Source organism: Triturus cristatus, chromosome 5_1 (assembly GCF_964204655.1).
Source record: "Triturus cristatus chromosome 5_1, aTriCri1.1, whole genome shotgun sequence".
In the NCBI taxonomy this organism is placed as follows: Eukaryota; Metazoa; Chordata; class Amphibia; order Caudata; family Salamandridae; genus Triturus; species Triturus cristatus.
Window position 1 is genome coordinate 43,549,966 of NC_140587.1, and position 25,922 is coordinate 43,575,887.

The 25,922-nt window shown below is 48.8% G+C and overlaps 1 protein-coding gene across 1 annotated transcript in view; it reads left to right on the top strand.

Moving 5' to 3' along the window:
- The window catches only part of LOC146830113 (cytochrome P450 11B, mitochondrial-like), a 146,972-nt gene extending 122,684 nt beyond the window's left edge, over positions 1-24,288 (top strand). Inside the window, exons 7-9 of the mRNA XM_085604014.1 lie at positions 8,632-8,710; positions 23,067-23,258; positions 23,443-24,288. Coding sequence (XP_085460140.1) covers positions 8,632-8,710; positions 23,067-23,258; positions 23,443-23,556 — 385 coding nt within the window. The 3' untranslated portion in view covers positions 23,557-24,288. The remainder of the gene's footprint in view (positions 1-8,631; positions 8,711-23,066; positions 23,259-23,442) is intronic.
- Positions 24,289-25,922: the final 1,634 nt, after the last annotated feature.

The window sequence follows — 25,922 nt, forward strand, 5'->3', positions numbered from 1 at the left end:
AAAAAAAGCTCACCCTGACGCCTAGAGGTGATTCGAGTCACAGCATTCCTGCACAACAGTCATATATCAGGCGGAAAAACTAGAGAAACACAACATCTGGAAAAAGCACAGAATCATAGGGAATGCCATAGAAGTAAAATGTGAAACAAAAGGGGCTGCATTGTTGACATGTTGCCATCGTTAATGACAACGGACAGTGTTTTGCCTGTAAAGTTAAGGGCATGAATAGAGGGCCACAGATGGACCCGTTTCAAAGCCAGTTTTTCATTCCTGAGGGATCTGAGACCCATCGAGACCCGGCCCACTTAAAGCCTTGCTTTTTCAACAGCCCCTGCTAAGCTCTGGAATTCTCTTCCTCTCAACCTAAAATAGCAGCCCTCTTTGGCATCGTTTGAAACAATAAAAAGCCTGGCGTTTCAATTAATAACTCTACTTTCTTTATCAATATGAATTTACCAGACGTAGTGCTAGGAAGATTTTTGCTTTAAAAGTACCTCTATACAGAGGTCGAAGTGGGTGGGATCGGAGGGTCACGACGTGCTCATACTTTTTTGATTTTTGAAAAACCATGCCCCAACTTTTTTGTAAAAAGGCAACTGCCCTGGGACAGTTAATTCTGATAGTTTAACTGCTTCAGCTGAAGTGTCATTCAGTGAGTCTCCTGTGCTGTGAAACCGAAGCCGGGCAGACAGCTAAAGAAGCCTTCCTGCCAGGGTGCCTGCTTGCCTGAAAGAAATGCAAATGTATGCAACGAGTTAATCCACAAATGTAAAGGGTGATCTGTAAATGTAAAGGATGATTGTGAGCCAGTACTAACTTTAATTGATTAAATCCCTTCCTGATGACAAATATGTATTCTTTTTGAGTGGTAGTGCAAACAGTTAACAACTGAGCTGTGAAGTATATGCTTTCAATTCTAATTGTATTTATATAATAGCACCTACTACCCCTTATGAGGTGTTGAAGGGACAGTTATGTAAATAAATTCCATTACGCACAGTGTGGGAATTACTGAAATCTATTCTTTAAAACACCATTTCATCTTAAACCTTTTTACACATTTTGTAGCAGTCCATCTTATACTGTGTGTAATGTAAGTTTAAAATAATGACAGACATTCCCAGTGCTTTCTGTCACAGGCTGTAACTTCATAGCACTAAAAATACACAAATCACTATTCTCCACTGCACCAATCAAGATTTAGGGGCATATGCATCAACCAAACTAATACCGATTCCTTAATAGCGAAAAATAAGGAATCGCCATTAAGGAATCGGTAATTGGCATGCATCAACAGATTCGGTGAAATTTAGCGATTCCTTAAAAATCGCTAAATTTACCGATTCCTTAATAGCGGGGCACGCAAACGGCCTCACTAGCAAATAGCGAGTTCGGTAATACCGATTTGGCTAATAGCGAGTTCGGTAATACCGAGTTAGCTATTACCGAATCGGTAATAGCGAAATCGCAAATTGCCGCGTCGCTCCGGGAACGGGCTGATGACATCACCAACCAGGAAATACTGCTGCCCCACCCACATAGCCTCGACAGAGGAGCAGACAGGAGCTGGAAAGAAGGACAGGCTGTGCAGAGTGAGGCCACACAGATTCTGCCATTCACATCAGACATCCATCATGTCGCAGGAAGTGCCATCCAGCGCAGAATCTGCACGCAAGCGCAAGAAGAAGTTTTCGGACAGGGAGCTGGAGTACCTCATCGAGGGAGTGTCCAGCAAACACGACCGCCTCTTTGGCAAGCTGTCCCTCAAGGTGCCTGAGACAGAGAAGCGGCGCATCTGGCAGCGCATCCGTGAGAGGGTCAATGCGGTTGGCGTCACTACCCGCAGCATCGACGACCTTAAAAAACGGTGGTATGACCTGCGGAAGCGCGCCAAAGAGAGGATTGCTGAGAGGCTCCGGGAGGCAAGAAGGACTGGAGGCGGAACATCCACTGCACCATCCAACACAGCCCTGGAGGACCTTGTGGAAGGGACGATAGAGCGGGAAGCCGTCGTGGGGGTGACCCAGATGGACACGTCCGGCGCAGCCACAAGTGCCCAAGGTAAGATGCATGCCTGTGCCACACCCAGCATAGCGTAAATCCATACCCATGCCCCCAGCCCAATCTCACTGTGTCTGCAGCTCTGGCACAGACTGCTCCACACATGACACTACTGCATCTTGGGAGTTGTAGTCTAGTCAGCCCAGAGTGCATGTACAGGCGTAAATCCTATGAGCATACACCACATATTTTGTACATGGCTGTAGACTGTTCATTTGTTGGACCACAGAGGGACATTAATGGGTACAACACTATGTAGGTGTAATCATCCCACTAATCATGCACTGTTTCACACACAGATGCATCACCTGGGGACTCTGACGACAGCGACCAGCTGATCATTTCTGAGACACCCGTGGAGTCAGACCAGGAGACAGCGCAGGATGCGCACGCACCGCCAACACCTGCCACCCCACCAGCACCACCTCCACCAGCGCCACAATCAACGGCACCAGCACCAGTGCCACAAGCCAAGGCACCAGCACCTGCGCCACAAGCAACGCCACCAGCAAAACAGCCTGCAGCTAGTACAGCCACAATACCGCAGAGGCACAGGCACCAAGTTGCGCCCTTGCAGGAGATGGCAACCCCCCCCCCCGCAATTGGCACCCACGCAGCGCACATCCACACCACCTGCTGCACCACCTGGAGGCTCAAGACACGCACGGCGTCACAGGGCCCGTCGCAGTTCCGTCTCCTCAGCAGACCAGGATGTCCCAACAACCTCTGCAATCGAGGAGAGGATGCTGCGTACACAGAACCTGCAGGGAAGACATGTGGCTAGCATCAGCTGCAATATCGTGCGCCTAGCGAGGGAGATGCGCGCCATGTCTGCAGCAGTCACCGACATGGGCTCCGCGGTCAGGGACATGGGCACGGCGGTCAGGGACCAGACCACTGCGGTTGCTGATGGCAATGCTCAGCTCAGGGAGGAGGTACGTGAGCTCACCCGTGCCATCAGGGAGGGCCATGAGTCCCAGAGGAGGAGTAACCGGCAGCTAATGTTGCGTTCCGCCGCCGCTACCAAGGCCATACAACGGCACAGCAACTGCACCGCTGTGTTGGCACGCCGCACAGTCTCCCTGCAGGTGGACCTTGGGCACTTCTGCGGTGATGTGGCCAAGTCACTGGGACACATCACCACTGCTGTGGAACAACTTCAGAGCAGCACATGCAGTGCTGCAGCATTGGGAGGGGATGACACCAGTGAGGCTGCCTCCAGTGTCAGCAGCGTGTCACTGGCAGAGGCCAGCACCAGGCACCGCAGTTCGCGTGCCTCCACGGGGACAGGCCGTGGTGAGGCTTTGGATGCACCTGAGCGTAGGCTTGGTGTACGTGGCAAGCGCCACTAGAAATTTGGACATGCTGCAGGTCCATGGTGGAGCAACCATGGCCATCCAATTATTGTGTTTGCACAGGCCTGACTTTAAGGCAACTTTTATTTACATGTATGCAATCGGAGCATGATTCACAATGCTAGTTCTGTTGCACAATCCTCAGTGCTACTGTGCATTAAACAGTTGCACCCAACACCAACTTGTAATGTCTCATTTTACCCAGGGTCAAAAATGATTTTGCATTATGTATGTCCGCCTCCTATGGCCCTCTGCTGTGTTTGGGATGTGTGCCGGTCGTCGTTGGGCGGGTGGTTGGTCAGCCTGGTGGTCGTCACCCCTGTCCACCTCCATGGGTATCCCCCTTCTGGTGGCAATGTTGTGCAGCATTGCACATACAGCAATTATTCGACAGCATGTGTCTGGTTGGTATAGCATGGCGCCGCCAGTCTTGTGGAGGATACGGAAGCGGCTCTTGAGAATCCCAAAAGTCCGCTCTATCACATTCCTCGTGCTGATGTGTGCAGTGTTGTAGCGATGTTCCTGCGGGGTTGCTGGATTTAGGTATGGGGTGAGTATGTATTCCCGCAGGGCGTAAGCACTGTCACCTAGAAGATAGAAGCATAGACTTAGCATTGGTGATGTACATACATGTGTGGTGTTGGTGTGGGGAAGCGTATTTCTACGTACCTAACAGGAGTCCCTCTCCGAATTCTCCATTGATTAGTCGCCTGTGCATTCCACTGTTGCGGAAGATGTATGAGTCGTGTGTGCTCCCTGGGAATTGTGCCACTAGGTCCGTTATGATGTTGTTGGCATCGCACACAACCTGCACGTTGATCGAGTGGTATGACTTGCGGTTCCGGAATAGGTACTCATTTGCTGACGGAGGACATATGGGGATATGCGTGCAGTCGATGCATCCAATCACATGTGGAAATTGGGCCACCTGGTAGAATGCCTGTTTGGTGCGGTCCAACTGCTGTGGGGTTGTGGGGAAGCTGATGTGTGTGTGGAGCATTGTCAGCATGGCATCTAGGAATTTCTTGAAGAAGCGTGACAGTGCGCTTTGCGAAACACCTCCGGCCACCGCAATTACCCCCTGGAAACTCCCTGAGGCCAGTAGGTGCAGGCTGCATAGGACCTGAACGTGCGCAGGGATAGCATTTGTCCTGTGTGTCTGGTGCTGCAGTAATGGTTCCAGGTCTGCAATCAGGCGCATGATCATAGCGCGATTGAGGCGATACTTCTGGTACACCTCGTCCTCATTCTGGCCGAGCAAGGTTATGCGCAGTCTGAACACTCGCTCCTGGACCCTTCTCCTGCGCTGTCCTGCTGCATTGATCTGCATCCTCCTTGCAAGCACGTAGAGGGCAGCCATTTTGTGGGAGCCAACAGGGTCTCCTGGGCCACATTTAAGGGTTTAGTGATTGCCTCAATCATTTGCACATGTAGGAAGAATTTATCCTCATCTTTTTTTTTTTTTTTGTAACTTTACCTCCAGGTTTTGATGCCCCTTATTTAGCTCTGGCAAAATAGCGATTTTTGGGATTTTCGTTATTAGCGAGTTTTGTTGCATTGGGGTGCGATTCGTTATTTGCTATTGGCAATTTCCGGGAGCTAATAGTGATTTCGGTAATTGCTAATTCGGTATATAGCGAATCGGTAAATTAGCATTTTGGGTATTAGCGATTCGGTATGTTCGAGGTTATTTATTTAGCGAATCGTTATTTGCTCGGGTTTTGGGTTGATGCATTGGGATTGGGTATTTTTCACGCAATACCGGGAGCTATTAACGAATCGGTATTTTACCGACTGGATTTTGGCTTGATGCATAAGGGTGTTAATTCTGTGGCTTTCTGGTTACACACAGACCCTGCAGGGCATGAACTAATAGAGGTTTCATATTGTACTATAATCATTTTCCACTGAGTAACAACTTAAAAAAAAGATATTTTTCATTTAAGCTGCACTTTATTTTATATATAGCTACCTGGCAGTGAAAACCCAAAGAAACCATTTTGTTTTTTAAGCCACCGCTTTGACCTCGCCCCCACGCCTACTGACCCAGCTCCCATTGCATGCAGCATCACAGTTTCCATACTTTTTTAATGCACTTTGACCGCTGCTTCATACCATAACATCTGGAAGAGACTACATTGTGGGAATTTTCTCCCCCTTGTATTGTGAAGGGAACAGTAAAGAAAGAAATAGAGAGGGTGAGAAGCGACTGTCGCGAGAGAGGCCCGAGGGATGAAAGAGTAGGAAGAGAGAATGCTGGAAAGAGATATGAGAGATGGAAAAAGTGATGGCTGGCAGTGGCATGACGGGTGAGAGAGTCAGAAGAGACTGTCGTTGAGAGATGTAAGGAGTAGAGTGATGACTTGTAGCGTCCTCCCAGCCCAGATACTCGTCATTGACTACGCCACACACGGAGCTTAGTATAACAGGTCTTTATTCTTCTGCATGTAACCGCAAACTCAACATTCTAAACCTGAATTCCTTTCACTGCGCTCTTACGCTTACAGCACAGCGCTATGGAGTCCATCAGGAGCCACAAAGGTTACATCATTACATGCTCACACGACACTAGAACTGTTAGGGAGGGACATGAGTAATGAGAGAGAAAGAAGTGACTGATAGAGGGAAAAGAGGTACCGATGACTGTCAGAGACACGAGGAAAGAGAAAGTAGGAGGACACGGTCAGAGAGAGACACAGGGATGAGAGAGGCTGATGTCTGTCAGAAAAAGAGATGAGGGAACACAGAGTAGGCAGAGGTAGATATGTGGGATGGAGAGCAGAGGCGAATGCAAGACAGAGAGAGAGAGTCAGAGATCGGAGACTGGAAAAAGACTGTAAGAGACTTCCACGATGTATGGAGTGTGATGAGAATTTTGGAGCGGCATGAGGACTGAGATAGTGTGAAGAGACTGCCAGAAAGAGACATGAGGGTCGAGAGGATAGAAAGATACTTACAGAGAGGGATGTTTAGAATGTTAAAATCGGCATTCGATTTAGTACCTAGGGAGAAATTTTGGGCCATTCTTTCTGATCTGGGAGCCCCCCCATATCTATGCCACAATCTGAAAAGACTACATGAATATAATTTTCTCTCAGATTAGATATGGGAAAAATGGAGAGCTCACTGATCGTATACCTATAGAGAGAGGTGTACGTCAAGGGTGTGTATTGGCCCGACCCTTTTTTGTTGATCTATTAATGGCTTAGTGGAGGCCTTGACAGCAGGGAGGGACATAGATGCTCTAAAGTTGGCGAATCGTTGATGTTTGCCGACGATACCCTCCTGCTGTCAAAGTCCCCTATGGGAATTCGGAGGGCTTTGGACATCTTCCACTCTTTCTGCAAGAGTAGGGGCCTGGAGATCAACACCCAGAAAACCAAATATATGGCTTTCAACGCAGGGCACTCAACACAACCTAATCCCCAATTAGATGGGAAATTTTTAGAGAAAGTCTCTGTCTGTGAATACCTGAGACTGTCCCTTAACGAGAAAATGGAATGGGGTGTACAAATCAAGAAGGCATGTTTAAAATTGGCCCAGACAACGGGGGGGCTAGCGAAGTTGCAGAGGAAGTGCACACATAAAACGATGGGGCCGGTGTTGGAAATAAATAATAAATTAAATCCGTATTTGTAAAGCGCAAACTACTCACCCTTACGGGTCTCAAGGCGCTGGGGTCGTTGTGGAAATTAAGTGAGCTATTGCCCAGTTTCACATGGTGCTGAGCTGAGCTGCCGCCGGATCCGGGGATCAAACCATGAACCCTGTGCTCCGAAGGCAGCTGCCCTGGCCGCTGCACCACACCTCTCCACTATATACAAGGCACAAGCCAGAGGAGCTGCCTTGTATGGGGCGGAAATTTGGGGCCATCTGACCAACTTTTCAAGATTGAGAATCCGTTTGCTAGAAAACTTCTGGGACTTCCCAAAAGTACACCACTCACACTGCTTCGAAGTAATCTTGGAGTCGGCCCGATTGCAGTAGAGGTCGCTCTTAGATCCTTGTTATATTGGCGTCGTCTATGGAGCACCCCTGAACTATCTGTGTGTAGAGAGGAACTGAGGGAAGGGGCAAACCTCAGGGGAGCAAGCAAAATCCCACGGCTGGCCCACATTAAGAACTCTCTAATTTCCATGGGAATGGGTGATCTATGGGCTATGGCCGAAGTCAGTTGTCCGTCAACTCCTAGGAAGGCTCTGTCAAAGATCTACAAGGAATACAATCTTACCTTATTGCAGGGGAGTTCCGGGACCAGCACACTGACAACATCTTACTTAGAAGTAAAACTGCAATACAGGTTAGAACCTGTCATCAACGATATACAGCCATCCCTTGCTAAAAAGCTATATTTGCAGTTTAGGTATGGTTCACTTCCCCTACGCGCTTTTACATATAAGTGGGGGGGGGGGGGCAGTTCTACTAAAGACTGTCCAACATGTAACAATATACCGGAGACAGACCTACACGTATTATTTTTCTGCTCGGCGTATAAGAAAGCGAGACACCGTTATTTCCGGCAGTTGTGCAGAAACCTCGGAACATCCCACTGCTTCCAGGCTTTCAGGATTATAAAATATGATACTAGTATGCCCATAGTGTATTCAGTGTCAAGCTATTTGTTTTCAATGTGGTGTGCACGCCAAGCAATTCTAAAAAGGGCTAGCCCAATCAACTCATCCTGCTCCCCCATTGTGAATCGTTGTCTTTTAAATCTGATTTTACTACATTTTATGATCTTCTGACGTGTATTTTTTAAGTAGTTATTATATTATATAACTCCCATGAATTCTTGATTCATATTTTAATGTGTATGCCCTTCATTGCCGGATAATTTGTATTGTATTTTATATGCTTTTTATCTGTGCTTTTATGGCCGAAATAAAGAATGGAGAAAAAAAAAAAAGATAGTTAAGAGACAGTCAGAGAGCCATAATGGATGGAGAAAATGTCAAGCGACTGGCAGAGAGTCAAGCAGGATGGAGAGAGTGAGAAGAGACTGCCAGAGAGAGAGAGAAGAGACAAGTCAGCGACATGTGAGCATCAGAGACAGATGGAGGTGAGAGTTAGAGAGCTTGAGACTTTGCACAGAGAAGAGAGAGGCTTTAAAGAAAAGAAAAGAGACATTGAGGGAGTGAGTCAGTTTCAGAAAGGAAGTTGTTGCGAACAAAGACACACTGAACGTACAGCTGTCTGTCTGTCTGCCTGTCTCTAGGTTGTACCCTGTTGGGATAACAGTGCAGCGCTACCCCACCAAGGATGTGACTCTCAACAACTACCGTGTTCCTGCTGGGGTGAGTACCTACTGCCTCCCTATCATGTAATTTTTATGTGAATGCATGTCCTAGCATCTCCATACCAGATGAGTAGTACCTACTGCCTCTCTCTTGATGATTACCTGTTCCCTCCATCCCATGCCAATACTGTATTGGTACCTGTTCCCTCCATCCCATGCCCTTCTCACCTGAGTGCTTCTTCTGCCATGCCAATACTGTATTGGTACCTGTTCCCTCCATCCCATGCCCTTCTCACCTGAGTGCTTCTTCTGCCATGCCAATACTGTATTGGTACCTGTTCCCTCCAGCCCATGCCCTTTTCACATGAGTGCTTCTTCTGCCATGCCAATACTGTATTGGTACCTGTTACCTCCATCCCATGCCCTTCTCACCTGAGTGCTTCTTCTGCCATGCCAATACTGTATTGGTACCTCTTCCCTCCATCCCATGCCCTTCTCACATGAGTGCTTCTTCTGCCATGCCAATACTGTATTGGTACCTGTTCCCTCCATCCCATGCCCTTTTCACCTGAGTCCTTCTTCTGCCATGCCAATACTGTATTGGTACCTGTTCCCTCCAGCCCATACCCTTCTCACCTGAGTACTTCTTATGCCATGCCAATACTGTATTGGTACCTGTTCCCTCCATCCCATGCCTTTTCACATGAGTGCTTCTTCTGCCATGCCAATACTGTATTGGTACCTGTTCCCTCCATCCCATACCCTTCTCACCTGAGTACTTCTTATGCCATGCCAATACTGTATTGGTACCTGTTCCCTCCAGCCCATGCCCTTCTCACATGAGTGCTTCTTCTGCCATGCCAATACTGTATGGGTACCTGTTCCCTCCATCCCATGCCCTTCTCACATGAGTGCTTCTTCTGCCATGCCAATACTGTATTGGTACCTGTTCCCTCCATCCCATGCCCTTCTCACCTCAGTGCTTCTTCTGCCATGCCAATACTGTATTGGTACCTGTTCCCTCCAGCCCATGCCCTTCTCACATGAGTGCTTCTTCTGCCATGCCAATACTGTATTGGTACCTGTTCCCTCCATCCCATGCCCTTCTCACCTCAGTGCTTCTTCTGCCATGCCAATACTGTATTGGTACCTGTTCCCTCCAGCCCATGCCCTTCTCACTTGAGTGCTTCTTCTGCCATGCCAATACTGTATTGGTACATGTTCCCTCCATCCCATGCCCTTCTCACCTGAATGCTTCTTCTGCCATGCCAATACTGTATTGGTACCTGTAGGAGAGTAGGGTCTGCTATCCTATGGTCACCCCAAATTTTTGCTTTTTGCTTCACTGGTTTTTGACATATTGAGGCTGTGGGCCTGCCAATCAGACCCCCAGCCTGCTGTTCTCTCTACTAAATTAAAACTATGCACCCTAGGTGCATAACCAATTGGAAGTGGATCACCCTGTCAGCCCCTGTACCAGTGTACACTAGGTACCCAGGGCATTGGTGTACCCAAGGCCTGCCAAGGGCTGCAGCATGTATTATGCCACCCCAGGCTTGGCCTAACAATTTGACACAACTGGCTGATCACTCAGCTGGGGTAAGTTGGTGTAATCACCTCTTACTTAGGTGTAGTATACCTATACCTAACCTTAAATGGGACACCTGGTAACCTATAAGTCACTCCTATGGCAGGCCTTAACAATCCTGAAGGCAGAGTGCTTGGTTCCATGTGAGATGGTGCTCTGGCATGAGCTGAGCCTGTCTGCAGTGGTCGGAACAACTTCCTTCTACTGTTTCCAGATATCGTCATACCATATACTCTTAAGTGCATTATGAACCTCGCGGTTAAATGCTATCTTTGGTTTGGCTTTATCAAAACATGTCGAGTAAGGTGTCATACGAATTGGAATACTAACCCCTCGCCAATTCTGGCGACGGGGTTAGCATTCCACCCTTCTAGAGGGACACGACATGTACAGTACCTGAAACCCGGGTAAAATCAGACATAGCCTCAGCTCCACAAAATGGATGCTGCCACCACAGACACAAGTCTGCCCTCCTGCTGCTGGGAGTCCTTCCAGCTTGGGAGGTGTGGACAAAGGGTTTCCTGCCAGGGGAGGTGCGTGCACCACCCCAGACAGGATTTTGTGTATTGGTCAGGTAGGGCTTGAAAGAAACCAGACATGCCTGTGGCTCACAAGGAGCCTCGGTGCATATGCCAGTTCAAACCGGTCCTGGGGCACACCAGTCCCGGGCCTGGGGCGAGCTGGACAAAGGATTGGGGGTGTAACCACCCCCCTTCCTGGTCCCACCCATAGGGAGGGACCTAGCAGGTAGTCCGGCCCCTAGAATCCGAATAAAGGTAGGAGCTGTGTCCTAAGACTTCAGACATCCTGGAATCAACTTAAAACTAAGAAGAAGACGGGAACTTCGACGCTCTGCTGCACAGAGGACTGAAGCCAATCTCCCCTGTGGTCAGGGAGTGACCACCTTGCTAACGCAAGCACCATCCAGCGAATCAACGTCTGCTTTGCCGCCGCCTCCCGCCGGAGCCCGAGCCCAGAGACTGACAAGACCTGGACCTCCAGACCTCTCACCGCCCGATCCACAGTCCCTGCAAAGAGGAGACCCGTGGAGGCACCGAGACACGTGGAGCCAGCCATCTTGAAACGACTACGACAAGCTGACCAGTGCAACAACCGAGGCTCCCTCCAAGTTGTGCTTTGGGTCCTGAGAAGCCCAACCCTCGAGCAGCATCTGCACCAAAGGTGAGCCCTCCAGCATCTCCACGATCTGCGTGGGGCCCTTCTGCATTTTGCCACTCGACGCGCCTAACCGGTTGCTGGCCCGCTGGCTAGTGGCCATCTTGGCGACGAAATCTACGACAAACACCGCTGGTCTGGTTGCTCCAGACTGGCCCTTGCTCCCCTCCAAAGGAGCAGTTCCTCTGACCTTGCTGGTCAGAACCATCAGCTTAAACTCCTTGCCTACAACAATTGCTTTTGCCAAGGCTTGTTTGCTTCGATCAGGTCGCCGACACCGCCGACAGCGAGAGCCTGCGTGGGACAGCTCGTGACTCGACTCCTGGACGTCGTCGACCTTCAGGGACCACGTGGCTGCAGAGTCAAGCTACACCTTCCTTCCTGTTTGCACCCGACATCGCCTGGTACCCACCTGGTGCCACGCTGGTCACTGGCTAGTGACTGTGAACACTGTCCCCTCTGCTTTCAGGTCTTCAACATCTCCGATCCACTCTTGGATCCACTGCATCTCTTCCCGACCGACCGCCTGCAGCCCTTTTGTCTACAGGCCCCACGGAACAGATAGAAGAAACCCGACGCACTTCGAGGCCTATGCACCCGCTTCCTGTGGGTGAGGTAAAGCTGGCACACCTGTGCCCAAGTGTAGTATTACATCTCTAGTGCCTGTGTTCCAAATCTTAAGTTCCTAGGTCATCCGGAAGATTCCTTTTGCAGTAACTTTGTACTTTTTACGCACCCATTGAAACCTATGGGAGCACGCGTGTGACTATTTGCTCTGCACACGCCACCCGTGGACCTCCTGGTCACTAACTGACGTTAGCTCCTTGTAGGCCCAGCGATTCTAGAGGCCCTAGGCCTTTTCCCTTTTCTGTTCGTGGTACTTATACCACTATTTTAGTATATGGTTCGAGTGGCCACCAGGGCCTATCCATATAAAGTGCAACTTCTGTGTATTCTGTGATAATCTTGTTTGACGATTTGTGCTCCTGTGCTCATAAAGAGACTAGGGGTTACTTTGAGAAATAAATACATACATATTTTGAATATATATCTGTGTGGTGTCCTTTCATTGGTATAAAAGGGGGTTACTATTGGTAAAACAGCTTGCTTAACACGCATCACGAGTTTAGCCTCAAAGACTGCTTAGCCTACGCTACCACTAGGGCAGCTGGTCCGAAAAGGTTGACTTACAACCACACCATAAGGGTTGCTTGGCATGGTACAAGGTGATCACTTTAACTAGTGAGCATCATATACCAGGCCAACTTCTCACATTGGTGAGCAGCGGTTGGATTTGAGCTTGCTGTGTTTTACCATTGTAATCTCTTGGTTACCAATTGAAAGATCACATAGGTACCTGTAGGTACATATAAAACAAGATTAGATATACTTAAGTTCTACTGAACTTAGTTGTTGTAGAGCAAAGGGAGTAGCACACCCTGACTACAACTACTAGATAGGTTTAGTAGGTAAACCCAAGTGTAGGTAGATCGCAACACATCCACCCACACTTAAGAGCAATGGCTGGGGCAGAGGGGTCCACTGTACCCATCTCTGTTGAGAGTGACCCCCCGAGGGCACCATCCATCTATGCTACCCTTAATCAAAATGAGCTCAGGCAGCTGGCAACTCTTAGAGGCCTTAAACAGCCCAAGAACCCTACCTCTGCTTTGCTCAGAGAGCTCTTGCAAGAAGATGAAAATCAAAAAGAGCTCAGGAAAGCTTCCCAGTTAGCCCCCTTAGGGACAGGAACAGGAGGCCCCCCTTCTGAAGATGCCACTGAAGTACCCCTTCCCAATAGTCACCCCTTAGATGGGATGCCTACCACAGAGGATGAGAGTGAAAAGGATACTGACAGTAGTGAGGATGAAGGGAGAACTAGCCCAGTGCCAAGTGTTATACTTGGCCCAGCTAAACTAAGGCTATTGGGGACTGACAGTGGGTTCACCCCACTGGATCTCCCCAGTGGACTTAACACAGGGCTTGGAAGGCAAAGGAATCGCTCAGGTGACTCCAATGCTTCCCATGGCTCTAGAGGCTCTCAAGGTCACTCCAGGAGAAGGATGACCACCCCTCAGAGGAGGGAACATGAGGCCAAGATGCAAGAAGCTCAGCTGAGGATCAGGAAGCAGGAGCTAGAAGTAGCCCTGATGGAAGAGAAACTTAGCAAGGCTAGACAGCATAAAGAGAGTGGGTCTATACCCACTGGTGGCAGCATTGTCCCTAAGGACAAAGATAGGGTTTTCGATAATAGAAACCTGTCTAAGGTTGTGCCCCCCTACAAAAGTGGGGATGACATCCACAAGTGGATAACTGCTCTTGAGAGGGCCTGCAAAGTACAGCAGGTTCCTGAAGACCAGTGGGCAGCAATCCTCTGGCTCTCCTTTGAGGGAAGAGGCAGAGACAGACTCCTCACTGTTAGAGAAGAGGATGTCAGAAACTACAGAGTCCTGAAGAGTGTTCTAGTTGATGGGTTAGGCTTAACCACTGAGCAGTACAGGTTAATGTTCAGAGACACCCAAAAGACACAGACTCAGGACTGGTCTGAATACATTGAATGTGCCACTAAGGCTTTGGAGGGTTGGTTGCTGGGAAGTAAGGTATCTGATTTTACAGGATTGTATAATTTGATGATGAGAGAACAGATTTTAAATAACTGTCAAAACCAGCAACTGCATCAACACTTGGTTGACTCTGATCTGACCTCTCCCCAAGAATTGGGAAAGAAGGCAGACAAATGGGTCAGAACCAGGGTTAAGCAAAAGAACCAGAACCAGGGCCAAGGGGGTGATCAGAAGAAAACAGACCAAAAGGGTGGAGATCAGAAACCTAAAGACCAGAAGTCTTCAACAGGGCCCCAAACTACTACTAAGGAGGGTGGGTCCCAACAGTCCAAAAAGAAGAAAGAAGGTCAAAAGAAACCCTGGTGCAATCATTGCAAGAATACAACTCACTGGACTAGTGATTGCAAAAAGGGTGGAGCCCCCAACACTGTTGCCCCTAAGGCACCTGCTCCCAGTACTACTGTTAGCAGTGTTGGTCCCCAGACAAAGGGTGTAGTGGGAATCACTATGGGAACTGAAGGAGATTCTGACTTAGACAGAACCCTGACACAGGCAGTCTTGATCTGTGATGGGGACATTGATTTGTCCCTGACTGTGAGCCCCAGTAACCTGGGCAAGTACAGACAGACTCCTTTAATTAATGACAAAGTGGCTCAAGCCTACAGGGACACATGTGCCAGTGTCACTATGGTGACACCAGGCTTTGTGGACCCTGGACAGTACATACCAGGTGAGAACTACCTGGTGACCAATGCCAGCAATGCCACTACTTCACATAGTGTGGCAGTTGTTAACTTCTCATGGGGAGGGGTAACTGGCCTCAAAAGGGTTGTGGTTAGTGCAGACCTCCCAGTAGAATGTTTGTTGGGCAATGACCTAGAGAGTTCTCTATGGTCAGAAGTGGAGTACAGGACTCATGCAGAGATGTTAGGTATATCATCACATGTCCTTGCTGTGACCAGGTCACAGGCCAAAAAGTGCCTCACTGAACCACAGGTCTTGGATCCTGGAACAATGGACCAAGCACCTACCAAGAAGAAGAACAGGAGGGTCAAGGCTGTGCCTTCCCCCCTGCCTCAGAGTGATGATCAGCCTTCCCAGGAAGCTGATCTAGAAGACCCTGAAGGAACTGTCCCTGAAGAGCTTGAACCTGACCAGGTTGAGTTTCTGGGGACAGGGGGACCTTCAAGGGCTGACTTGAGGCAGGCTCAGTTATCCTGTCCCTCTCTTGAACCCCTCAGACAGCTGGCTGCTGCTGAGGCTGCTGGGAATGCTCAAGGTACCCATAAAGTGTATTGGGATGAAGGGCTCCTTTATTCAGAGGCTAGAGACCCCAAGCCTGGTGCAACCAGGAGGTTGGTTATACCTCTGCAATTTAGGGGCTTCCTTCTTACCTTGGCCCATGATATTCCTTTAGCAGGACACCTAGGCCAGAACAAGACCTGGGACAGACTTGTCCCTCACTTTCACTGGCCTCATATGAATGAAGATACAAAGGAGTTTTGTCGCTCCTGTGTTACCTGCCAAGCCAGTGGCAAATCAGGTGGCACAACAAAGGCCCCCCTGATACCACTACCTGTGGTGGGGGTTCCCTTTGAAAGAGTGGGAATAGACATAGTGGGTCCCATGGATCCTCCCACTGCATCTGGGCACAGATTTATACTGGTGGTAGTGGATCATGCCACCAGGTATCCAGAGGCAATTCCCCTTAGGACCACTACAGCCCCTGTTGTGGCCAGGGCCCTGCTGGGAGTATTCTCCAGAGTGGGGTTTCCTAAGGAGGTAGTATCTGACAGAGGTACCAACTTTATGTCAGGATACTTAACAGCTATGTGGAAGGAATGTGGTGTCAACTACAAGTTCACCACCCCTTATCACCCACAATGCAATGGGCTTGTTGAGAGATTCAACAAGACCCTAAAGGGTATGATCAAAGGATTACCTGAAAAGCTCAGGCGAAGATGGGACATCCTTCTACCCTGCCTTCAGTTTGCTTACAGAGAGGTCCCACAAAAAGGAGTTGGCTACAGCCCCTTTGAATTGTTGTTTGGGCACCCTGTGAGAGGCCCACTGTGTTTGGTGAAGGAAGGCTGGGAGTTACCTCTCAAAAAGCCTAAGCTAGACATAGTGGACTATGTACTTGGTCTCCGCTCCAGGATGGCTGAGTATATGGAGAAGGCATCCAAAAACCTTGAGGCAAGCCAGGCCTTACAGAAAGCTTGGCATGACCAAAAGGCTGTCTTGGTTGAGTTTCAGCCAGGACAGAAGGTATGGGTGTTGGAGCCAGTGGCCCCAGCAGCACTCCAAGACAAATGGTCTGGACCCCATACAATCCTGGAAAAGAAGGGAGAGGTCACCTACTTGGTCGACCTAGGAACTCCCAGGAGTCCCCACAGGGTACTCCATGTTAACAGGCTTAAAGCATATGTTGACAGGGCAGACATGGGCTTGCTCATGGCTACAGATGAGGGACAGGAGGAAGAGAGTGACCCTCTCCCAGACCTGTTGTCTCAGAACCCTGAAGATGGCTCAGTTGAAGGAGTGACCCTTGGAGGCAACCTCACTGCCCATCAGCAGACTGAATGTAGACAGGTTCTACAATCATTTTCACATATGTTTTCCTTGATACCTAGCCAAACTGACTGGTGTACCCATGTTGTGGACACTGGTGACAGTCTGCCTGTAAAGAACAAACTTTACAGACAACCTGACCACGTCAGGGACTGTATAAAGGCTGAGGTACATAAAATGCTGGAATTAGGTGTCATTGAACCCTCAGAGAGCCCCTGGGCTAGCCCAGTGGTTCTGGTCCCCAAACCTCACACCAAAGATGGCAAGAGAGAGATGAGGTTCTGTGTGGATTACAGAGGACTCAATGCTGTCACCAGGACAGATGCACACCCTATTCCAAGGGCAGATGAGCTCATAGACAAACTAGCTTCTGCAAAGTTTTTGAGCACATTTGACTTAACAGCTGGCTATTGGCAAATCAGATTAGCTGAGGAGTCTAAGGCCAAAACAGCATTCTCAACCCCAGGTGGGCACTACCAGTTTGTGGTGATGCCCTTTGGTCTGAAGAATGCACCTGCCACCTTCCAAAGGCTGGTGAACCAAGTCCTTACTGGGTTGGATGACTTTTGCGCAGCATATCTTGATGACATTGCTGTCTTTAGCTCCACCTGGGAGGATCACCTGATCCACCTGAAGAAGGCTCTTGGGGCTCTGCAAAGGGCAGGCCTCACTATCAAGGCTACTAAGTGCCAGATAGGGCAGAGTAAGGTTGTATATTTGGGCCACCTTGTAGGTGGAGGCCAAGTTCAACCACTGGAGAGTAAGATACAATCCATCAAGGACTGGTCCCCTCCAACCACCCAGACTCAAGTTCGAGCTTTCTTGGGCTTGACTGGGTACTACAGGAAGTTTGTTAAGAACTATGGGTCCATTGTGACTCCTCTTAATGATCTGACATCCAAGAAGATGCCCAAAAAGGTTCAGTGGACAGTAAGCTGTCAAAAGGCATTTGATGACCTGAAGGAGGCCATGTGCTCTGCACCTATCCTGAAAAGTCCTGACTACTCCAAAGAGTTTATTGTCCAAACAGATGCTTCTGAGTTGGGTGTGGGAGCTGTGGTGTCACAACTTAATGTAGATGGTCAAGACCAACCCATTGCTTTTATTAGCAGAAGGTTGACCCCCAGAGAGAAGAATTGGTCAGCTATTGAGAGGGAGGCCTTTGCTGTGGTGTGGGCCCTGAAGAAGCTGAGGCCATACTTGTTTGGCACTCACTTCAAGATTCAGACCGACCATAAGCCCCTCTTGTGGCTAAATCAGATGAAGGGTGAAAACCCCAAACTGCTTAGGTGGTCCATTTCCCTACAGGGGATGGACTTTACAGTGGAGCACCGGCCAGGTACTGACCATGGGAATGCAGATGGTCTCTCCAGGTACTTCCACTTAGGACATGAAGACGAGACTGGTCAAGGCTAGTTTAATGTCCCAGCGTTTGGGGGGGGGTTGTGTAGGAGAGTAGGGTCTGCTATCCTATGGTCACCCCAAATTTTTGCTTTTTGCTTCACTGGTTTTTGACATATTGAGGCTGTGGGCCTGCCAATCAGACCCCCAGCCTGCTGTTCTCTCTACTAAATTAAAACTATGCACCCTAGGTGCATAACCAATTGGAAGTGGATCACCCTGTCAGCCCCTGTACCAGTGTACACTAGGTACCCAGGGCATTGGTGTACCCAAGGCCTGCCAAGGGCTGCAGCATGTATTATGCCACCCCAGGCTTGGCCTAACAATTTGACACAACTGGCTGATCACTCAGCTGGGGTAAGTTGGTGTAATCACCTCTTACTTAGGTGTAGTATACCTATACCTAACCTTAAATGGGACACCTGGTAACCTATAAGTCACTCCTATGGCAGGCCTTAACAATCCTGAAGGCAGAGTGCTTGGTTCCATGTGAGATGGTGCTCTGGCATGAGCTGAGCCTGTCTGCAGTGGTCGGAACAACTTCCTTCTACTGTTTCCAGATATCGTCATACCATATACTCTTAAGTGCATTATGAACCTCGCGGTTAAATGCTATCTTTGGTTTGGCTTTATCAAAACATGTCGAGTAAGGTGTCATACGAATTGGAATACTAACCCCTCGCCAATTCTGGCGACGGGGTTAGCATTCCACCCTTCTAGAGGGACACGACATGTACAGTACCTGAAACCCGGGTAAAATCAGACATAGCCTCAGCTCCACAAAATGGATGCTGCCACCACAGACACAAGTCTGCCCTCCTGCTGCTGGGAGTCCTTCCAGCTTGGGAGGTGTGGACAAAGGGTTTCCTGCCAGGGGAGGTGCGTGCACCACCCCAGACAGGATTTTGTGTATTGGTCAGGTAGGGCTTGAAAGAAACCAGACATGCCTGTGGCTCACAAGGAGCCTCGGTGCATATGCCAGTTCAAACCGGTCCTGGGGCACACCAGTCCCGGGCCTGGGGCGAGCTGGACAAAGGATTGGGGGTGTAACCACCCCCCTTCCTGGTCCCACCCATAGGGAGGGACCTAGCAGGTAGTCCGGCCCCTAGAATCCGAATAAAGGTAGGAGCTGTGTCCTAAGACTTCAGACATCCTGGAATCAACTTAAAACTAAGAAGAAGACGGGAACTTCGACGCTCTGCTGCACAGAGGACTGAAGCCAATCTCCCCTGTGGTCAGGGAGTGACCACCTTGCTAACGCAAGCACCATCCAGCGAATCAACGTCTGCTTTGCCGCCGCCTCCCGCCGGAGCCCGAGCCCAGAGACTGACAAGACCTGGACCTCCAGACCTCTCACCGCCCGATCCACAGTCCCTGCAAAGAGGAGACCCGTGGAGGCACCGAGACACGTGGAGCCAGCCATCTTGAAACGACTACGACAAGCTGACCAGTGCAACAACCGAGGCTCCCTCCAAGTTGTGCTTTGGGTCCTGAGAAGCCCAACCCTCGAGCAGCATCTGCACCAAAGGTGAGCCCTCCAGCATCTCCACGATCTGCGTGGGGCCCTTCTGCATTTTGCCACTCGACGCGCCTAACCGGTTGCTGGCCCGCTGGCTAGTGGCCATCTTGGCGACGAAATCTACGACAAACACCGCTGGTCTGGTTGCTCCAGACTGGCCCTTGCTCCCCTCCAAAGGAGCAGTTCCTCTGACCTTGCTGGTCAGAACCATCAGCTTAAACTCCTTGCCTACAACAATTGCTTTTGCCAAGGCTTGTTTGCTTCGATCAGGTCGCCGACACCGCCGACAGCGAGAGCCTGCGTGGGACAGCTCGTGACTCGACTCCTGGACGTCGTCGACCTTCAGGGACCACGTGGCTGCAGAGTCAAGCTACACCTTCCTTCCTGTTTGCACCCGACATCGCCTGGTACCCACCTGGTGCCACGCTGGTCACTGGCTAGTGACTGTGAACACTGTCCCCTCTGCTTTCAGGTCTTCAACATCTCCGATCCACTCTTGGATCCACTGCATCTCTTCCCGACCGACCGCCTGCAGCCCTTTTGTCTACAGGCCCCACGGAACAGATAGAAGAAACCCGACGCACTTCGAGGCCTATGCACCCGCTTCCTGTGGGTGAGGTAAAGCTGGCACACCTGTGCCCAAGTGTAGTATTACATCTCTAGTGCCTGTGTTCCAAATCTTAAGTTCCTAGGTCATCCGGAAGATTCCTTTTGCAGTAACTTTGTACTTTTTACGCACCCATTGAAACCTATGGGAGCACGCGTGTGACTATTTGCTCTGCACACGCCACCCGTGGACCTCCTGGTCACTAACTGACGTTAGCTCCTTGTAGGCCCAGCGATTCTAGAGGCCCTAGGCCTTTTCCCTTTTCTGTTCGTGGTACTTATACCACTATTTTAGTATATGGTTCGAGTGGCCACCAGGGCCTATCCATATAAAGTGCAACTTCTGTGTATTCTGTGATAATCTTGTTTGACGATTTGTGCTCCTGTGCTCATAAAGAGACTAGGGGTTACTTTGAGAAATAAATACATACATATTTTGAATATATATCTGTGTGGTGTCCTTTCATTGGTATAAAAGGGGGTTACTATTGGTAAAACAGCTTGCTTAACACGCATCACGAGTTTAGCCTCAAAGACTGCTTAGCCTACGCTACCACTAGGGCAGCTGGTCCGAAAAGGTTGACTTACAACCACACCATAAGGGTTGCTTGGCATGGTACAAGGTGATCACTTTAACTAGTGAGCATCATATACCAGGCCAACTTCTCACAGTACCTGTTCCCTCCAGCCCATGCCCTTTTCACATGAGTGCTTCTTCTGCCATGCCAATACTGTATTGGCACCTCTTCCCTCCATCCCATGCCCTATTCTTGTGAGTACCTGTCCTACCATGTCCCGTACAGGATGATTACCTGTTCCCTCAATGCCAGGTCTTTACTAGAGAGTATAACTGATTCCTACTGTGTCCATACTGGTGGAAGTGCTTCCTACCTATGGGATCTGGTAGGGGTAAGTGTTCACTCCCGTCCTACCATGTTCTTTTCATGTAAGCACTTGAGTCCTGACATGTCCTTATCGCTGTGAGTACTGGGTCCCCACCAAGGGGAGTACTTTATATTTACTACATCCCTGTGGTGAGTATCAGATTCCTGGCACATCTCTTCTAGTATGTAAACGTCGTTCCTACCCTGTCAGTACAATGCAAGTTTCACCTTATCGTGCTACTGAAAAGGGAGCATCGTAGTTCCCACTGGAAACAGCGCGTTAGAAGCAAAGGCTAGTTTCAAGTGTTTAAAACTCTAGAGAGTTGCAAATCCAGTGAAATTTAACAGTGCCATCTCTTTACAGATTTCAGGGAGGGGGACATTTGTCAACAGATTGTTTTCCAAAGCTTTTGTATCTGTAGGAACAGTTAAATTAACTTTGAATCAAAACCTCTAAAAAATCACACATTTACACTGTGAACCATGTCAAAGTTTCCCAATTGGATTGCTCCGGCCTGCCTATAGCTGCAGTGGGTTTGAGACTGAGAGCAGAGGAGGACACAACCTCTTGCTATGATTGAGAGCTACGCACTACAAAGAGTAGGATACAATGTTCTCGATATGATCGAGTGCTGAGTGGTACACAGTTTAAGACACAATGTTCTTAGGATTGAGAGTGAAGCAGTAGACGGTGCAGAGTACACTGTCCTTGAGATTGAGAGTGGAGCAGTAGACATGTAGGACACAGTGTTATTGAGAGTGGAGCAGTACATGGTGTGGGACATGATGTGCTTGAGATTGAGAGTGGAGCAGTAGACGGTGCAGAGTACACTGTCCTTGAGATTGAGAGTGGAGCAGTACATGGTGTGGGACATGATGTGCTGGAGATTGAGAGTAGAGCAGTAGACATGTAGGACACAGTGTTATTGAGATTGAGAGTGGAGCAGTACATGGTGTGGGACATGATGTGCTGGAGATTGAGAGTAGAGCAGTAGACATGTAGGACACAGTGTTATTGAGATTGAGAGTGGAGCAGTACATGGTGTGGGACATGATGTGCTTGAGATTAAGAGTAGAGCAGTAGACATGTAGGACACAGTGTTATTGAGATTGAGAGTGGAGCAGTACATGGTGTGGGACATGATGTGCTGGAGATTGAGAATAGAGCAGTAGACATGTAGGACACAGTGTTATTGAGATTGTGAGTGGAGCAGTACATGGTGTGGGACATGATGTGCTTGAGATTGAGAGTAGAGCAGTAGACATGTAGGACACAGTGTTCTTGAGATTGAGAGTGGAGCAGTACATGGTGTGGGACATGATGTGCTTGAGATTGAGAGTAGAGCAGTAGACATGTAGGACACAGTGTTATTGAGATTGAGAGTGGAGCAGTACATGGTGTGGGACATGATGTGCTGGAGATTGAGAGTGGAGCAGTAGACGGTGCAGAGTACACTGTTCTTGAGATTGAGAGTGGAGCAGTACATGGTGTGGGACATGATGTGCTTGAGATTGAGAGTAGAGCAGTAGACATGTAGGACACAGTGTTATTGAGATTGAGAGTAGAGCAGTACATGGTGTGGGACATGATGTGCTGGAGATTGAGAGTGGAGCAGTAGACGGTGCAGAGTACACTGTTCTTGAGATTGAGAGTGGAGCAGTACATGGTGTGGGACATGATGTGCTTGAGATTGAGAGTAGAGCAGTAGACATGTAGGACACAGTGTTATTGAGATTGAGAGTGGAGCAGTACATGGTGTGGGACATGATGTGCTGGAGATTGAGAGCAGAGCAGTAGACATGTAGGACACAGTGTTATTGAGATTGAGAGTGGAGCAGTACATGGTGTGGGACATGATGTGCTTGAGATGATTGAGCGTTGAGTGGTACACAGTACAGGACACAATGTTCTTGAGATGAGTGAGAGAAACAGTGCAAGGCATATAAGACAATGCAGTGCATAGCTTGCTTTAAGTCTTTGAGAGTGGAGCTGTGCCTGCTGTAGGACTCAATGTTCTTGATGTGATTGACTGTTCTCCAGCGCTCCGCATAGGACACCATGTGTTTTTTAAATCATTTCTTTAATGTCACTCCCATTCCTCTAGACGCTGGTGCAGGTTGGGCTGTACGCCATGGGAAGAAGCTCAGAGGTTTTCACAAAACCTGGGCGCTACGACCCTGAGCGATGGCTGAATAAAGAGGACAACGGCTTCAAGGCACTGGCATTTGGGTTTGGCTCACGCCAGTGCATCGGGCGTCGGATTGCAGAAATGGAGATGATGCTGTTCCTTGTCCATGTAAGTTGTTGGAGGGCAGAAGGGTCCCTCATTGATGTTGTGGTCTCGGCGATCACCACATGGTGGGGTATGAATGGGACGGTCAGAAATGGGTGGTGCTTGCTGTGGCATGTGCCTTTTAGGGGTGTGCTTTTCCTACCGTGTTTTTACATATTTCCGCATCTTGTTTCCTGCTTCTTTCCAGGTTCTGAGAAACTTCCAAATCGATACCGTTTCCAAAGAAGATGTGAAGACAGTGTTCAGATTCATCCTCATGCCAGAAAAACCTCCACTGCTCACCTTCCGGCCCATCAGCTAGGGCATTAAACAGCTAACCAGCTGCCATCTAAACATGAAGTTTCACTTTGCATCCCATTGTAGAACTTCAAGTTGTCTGCACTGGATGTCCTCATGACATCACGGGTATGCTGCCAGCCCCACTACGTGCTCTATCATCTCAACAGTGTGTCCTCCTGATAGCACAAGCCCCCTCCTGGGGAATTCTACAACTCTATCACCTGCTTAACATGTTCAACAGCTCTATCGCTCCCCTGCCCATTTCCACTCATTGCATTCCTCAGGTTCGCCCATCACTTCCTATCCATTACCCCTGGCCTATCTGCTGAGCTCATCACCCACACTATTGCCTGTTCTTCATGTCTGTCCATCATACCTTGTCTATCGCATGCCACCAGCATCTGTGCACAGCTGCTTCTCAAGGTCGGTCCGTCGCCCCTACGCATCACCTCAAGACACCGTCTCCAAGGCTGTCTATCACTGGCTCATATACTGCATGTTTTGCGAACCTATCAGTGGAATGGAGCAACAGGGGTGGTTGATACTTGGAGGCTGCCACTCCTTCAAGTCCAGCATGCTCACAGACTGTAGAAGCCCTCACATCCCTTCTCATTATCCCTGTCTTTCTGTCTTCACCTCTCCTGTTCCTGCAGGGTCAGGTGGTCTCACCCCCAGGAATCCATCACCACCTTCCTCCCAGACTCTCATATAATGTATGTGTTGTTGTTCGGTTTTTGACATTAAACGGTCTTATCTCCTGGTTTTGAAGCCCTTGTTGAACGTGTTTCATGGTCAGTAATTGGAGTGTAGTGAAGTTCATTAGCTCAGCCAAGCTACAGGTTGCCTTATCCTGGGATTATCCCTGTGTTTCTCCAGGTGTAGCACACACAGGTCTAAGACCTCATCCGTGCATCGGTCTATCACTCTGTCCATTGCTTGAAAGTCAGTGAGAAAAAACCAATTACGAAAGTGGGACCCCTAAAAGGAATACAAGGCGGGTGGGGTAGGGGTAAATCAATCAACATCAGCTAAAGAAAACACCCGCCCGGATGCTATACAGGAGGGCCTAGAGCATAGGTCCCAGGATCAAGCAAACACTAAACTGGAGCTGAATGAACAGACCAATTATATAAAGGCACCAACAAAATTGATAAATAGAAAAATATTTTCTTGTCTATTTTTTTTATATATACAGCATTTTTTCGAAAACTTTTTTTTTTGGGGGGGTTTTTGCACATAAAAACATTAGATGATGAAAAAACAGCGAATGTACTACATAATCATTATACACCAAATGATTCAATGTCCCACACGTAACTCAACTCATACATACATACATTTATTCCATCAAAATTCACACTAACAAATAACGGTCCTTTGCCACTGGAGCTCTGACCCCCATCATCCAGGCCGCCCCAAGGCCTTTGGTTTTACTGTTGGGTGGAGCAATGTTGGGACACAGCAGGCACATACACCGGACTGCAAGAGAGTGGTACTGGTGACCATACTATTCCCAGAACTCCTACCTCACCAGATGCAAGCCAAGCTTTGAAGAAAAGACACTGTGCTGTTCTCGTCATACAAGAAAAAGCCAACACATTCCCCAAAAGTTAAAGGGCAGAACGTGCCAAGCAGAAGCAATCATCAGCTTCCAGTTGACAGAGGCAGAGATGAGGATGTTTATCACCTGTTGTGCACGAGATGCCTGGGGATGACCACACTTTATGTACATACGCATGCACAGGACAGAAACTAGTTATCTTATTGTGGTACAGAGAGGGCTGATGCCCAGGAGAACATAGAAGCCATGCACATCGCCAGTTAGCTAAAGGCCCCCTTCTGCCGATGCAGCCTGTGAAGTGTCCCCGTTAGAAAGTAGGTTAGAACTTGCAGAAATTCACTAGAAACCGAGCGGGAGTATTCCGGTCAGGCAGTGATTACTAAGGTCGACCTAGACATCACAAATTGCCATCGACTATGTAGAAAGTAATGGCAGCTGTAAGATATTTGGTTATTGGTTGAGGGGGTGGAAGCCCCACTCAGGGAGCAACCACAATTCTTGTCAGACATTAATAAAGGGAAAACAAAACGCAAGTAAAATCCCACAATAATGTACAAAAGTAGAGTAGAATTTAATAAATTAAAGAATGCAAAAGCGAGTTAAGTCTGAGATATGTAATTTTAAAGGTTCAAGTAAAAATAGCGCTACAGAGCAGAAAGTGCCAACTAAGGATATGTAGTCACACGAGAGATGGACAAAATCACAAGTTCAGGCTGAATGTGGGCTGGGTACAGGGACCAGGTTAGTCCCGCTGAAAAAGTTAGCGAAAAAGTTACCTTCTCAAAGCCGGTGCGCAGAGTTCAAAACTTCAGGATTTCACAGGAGGA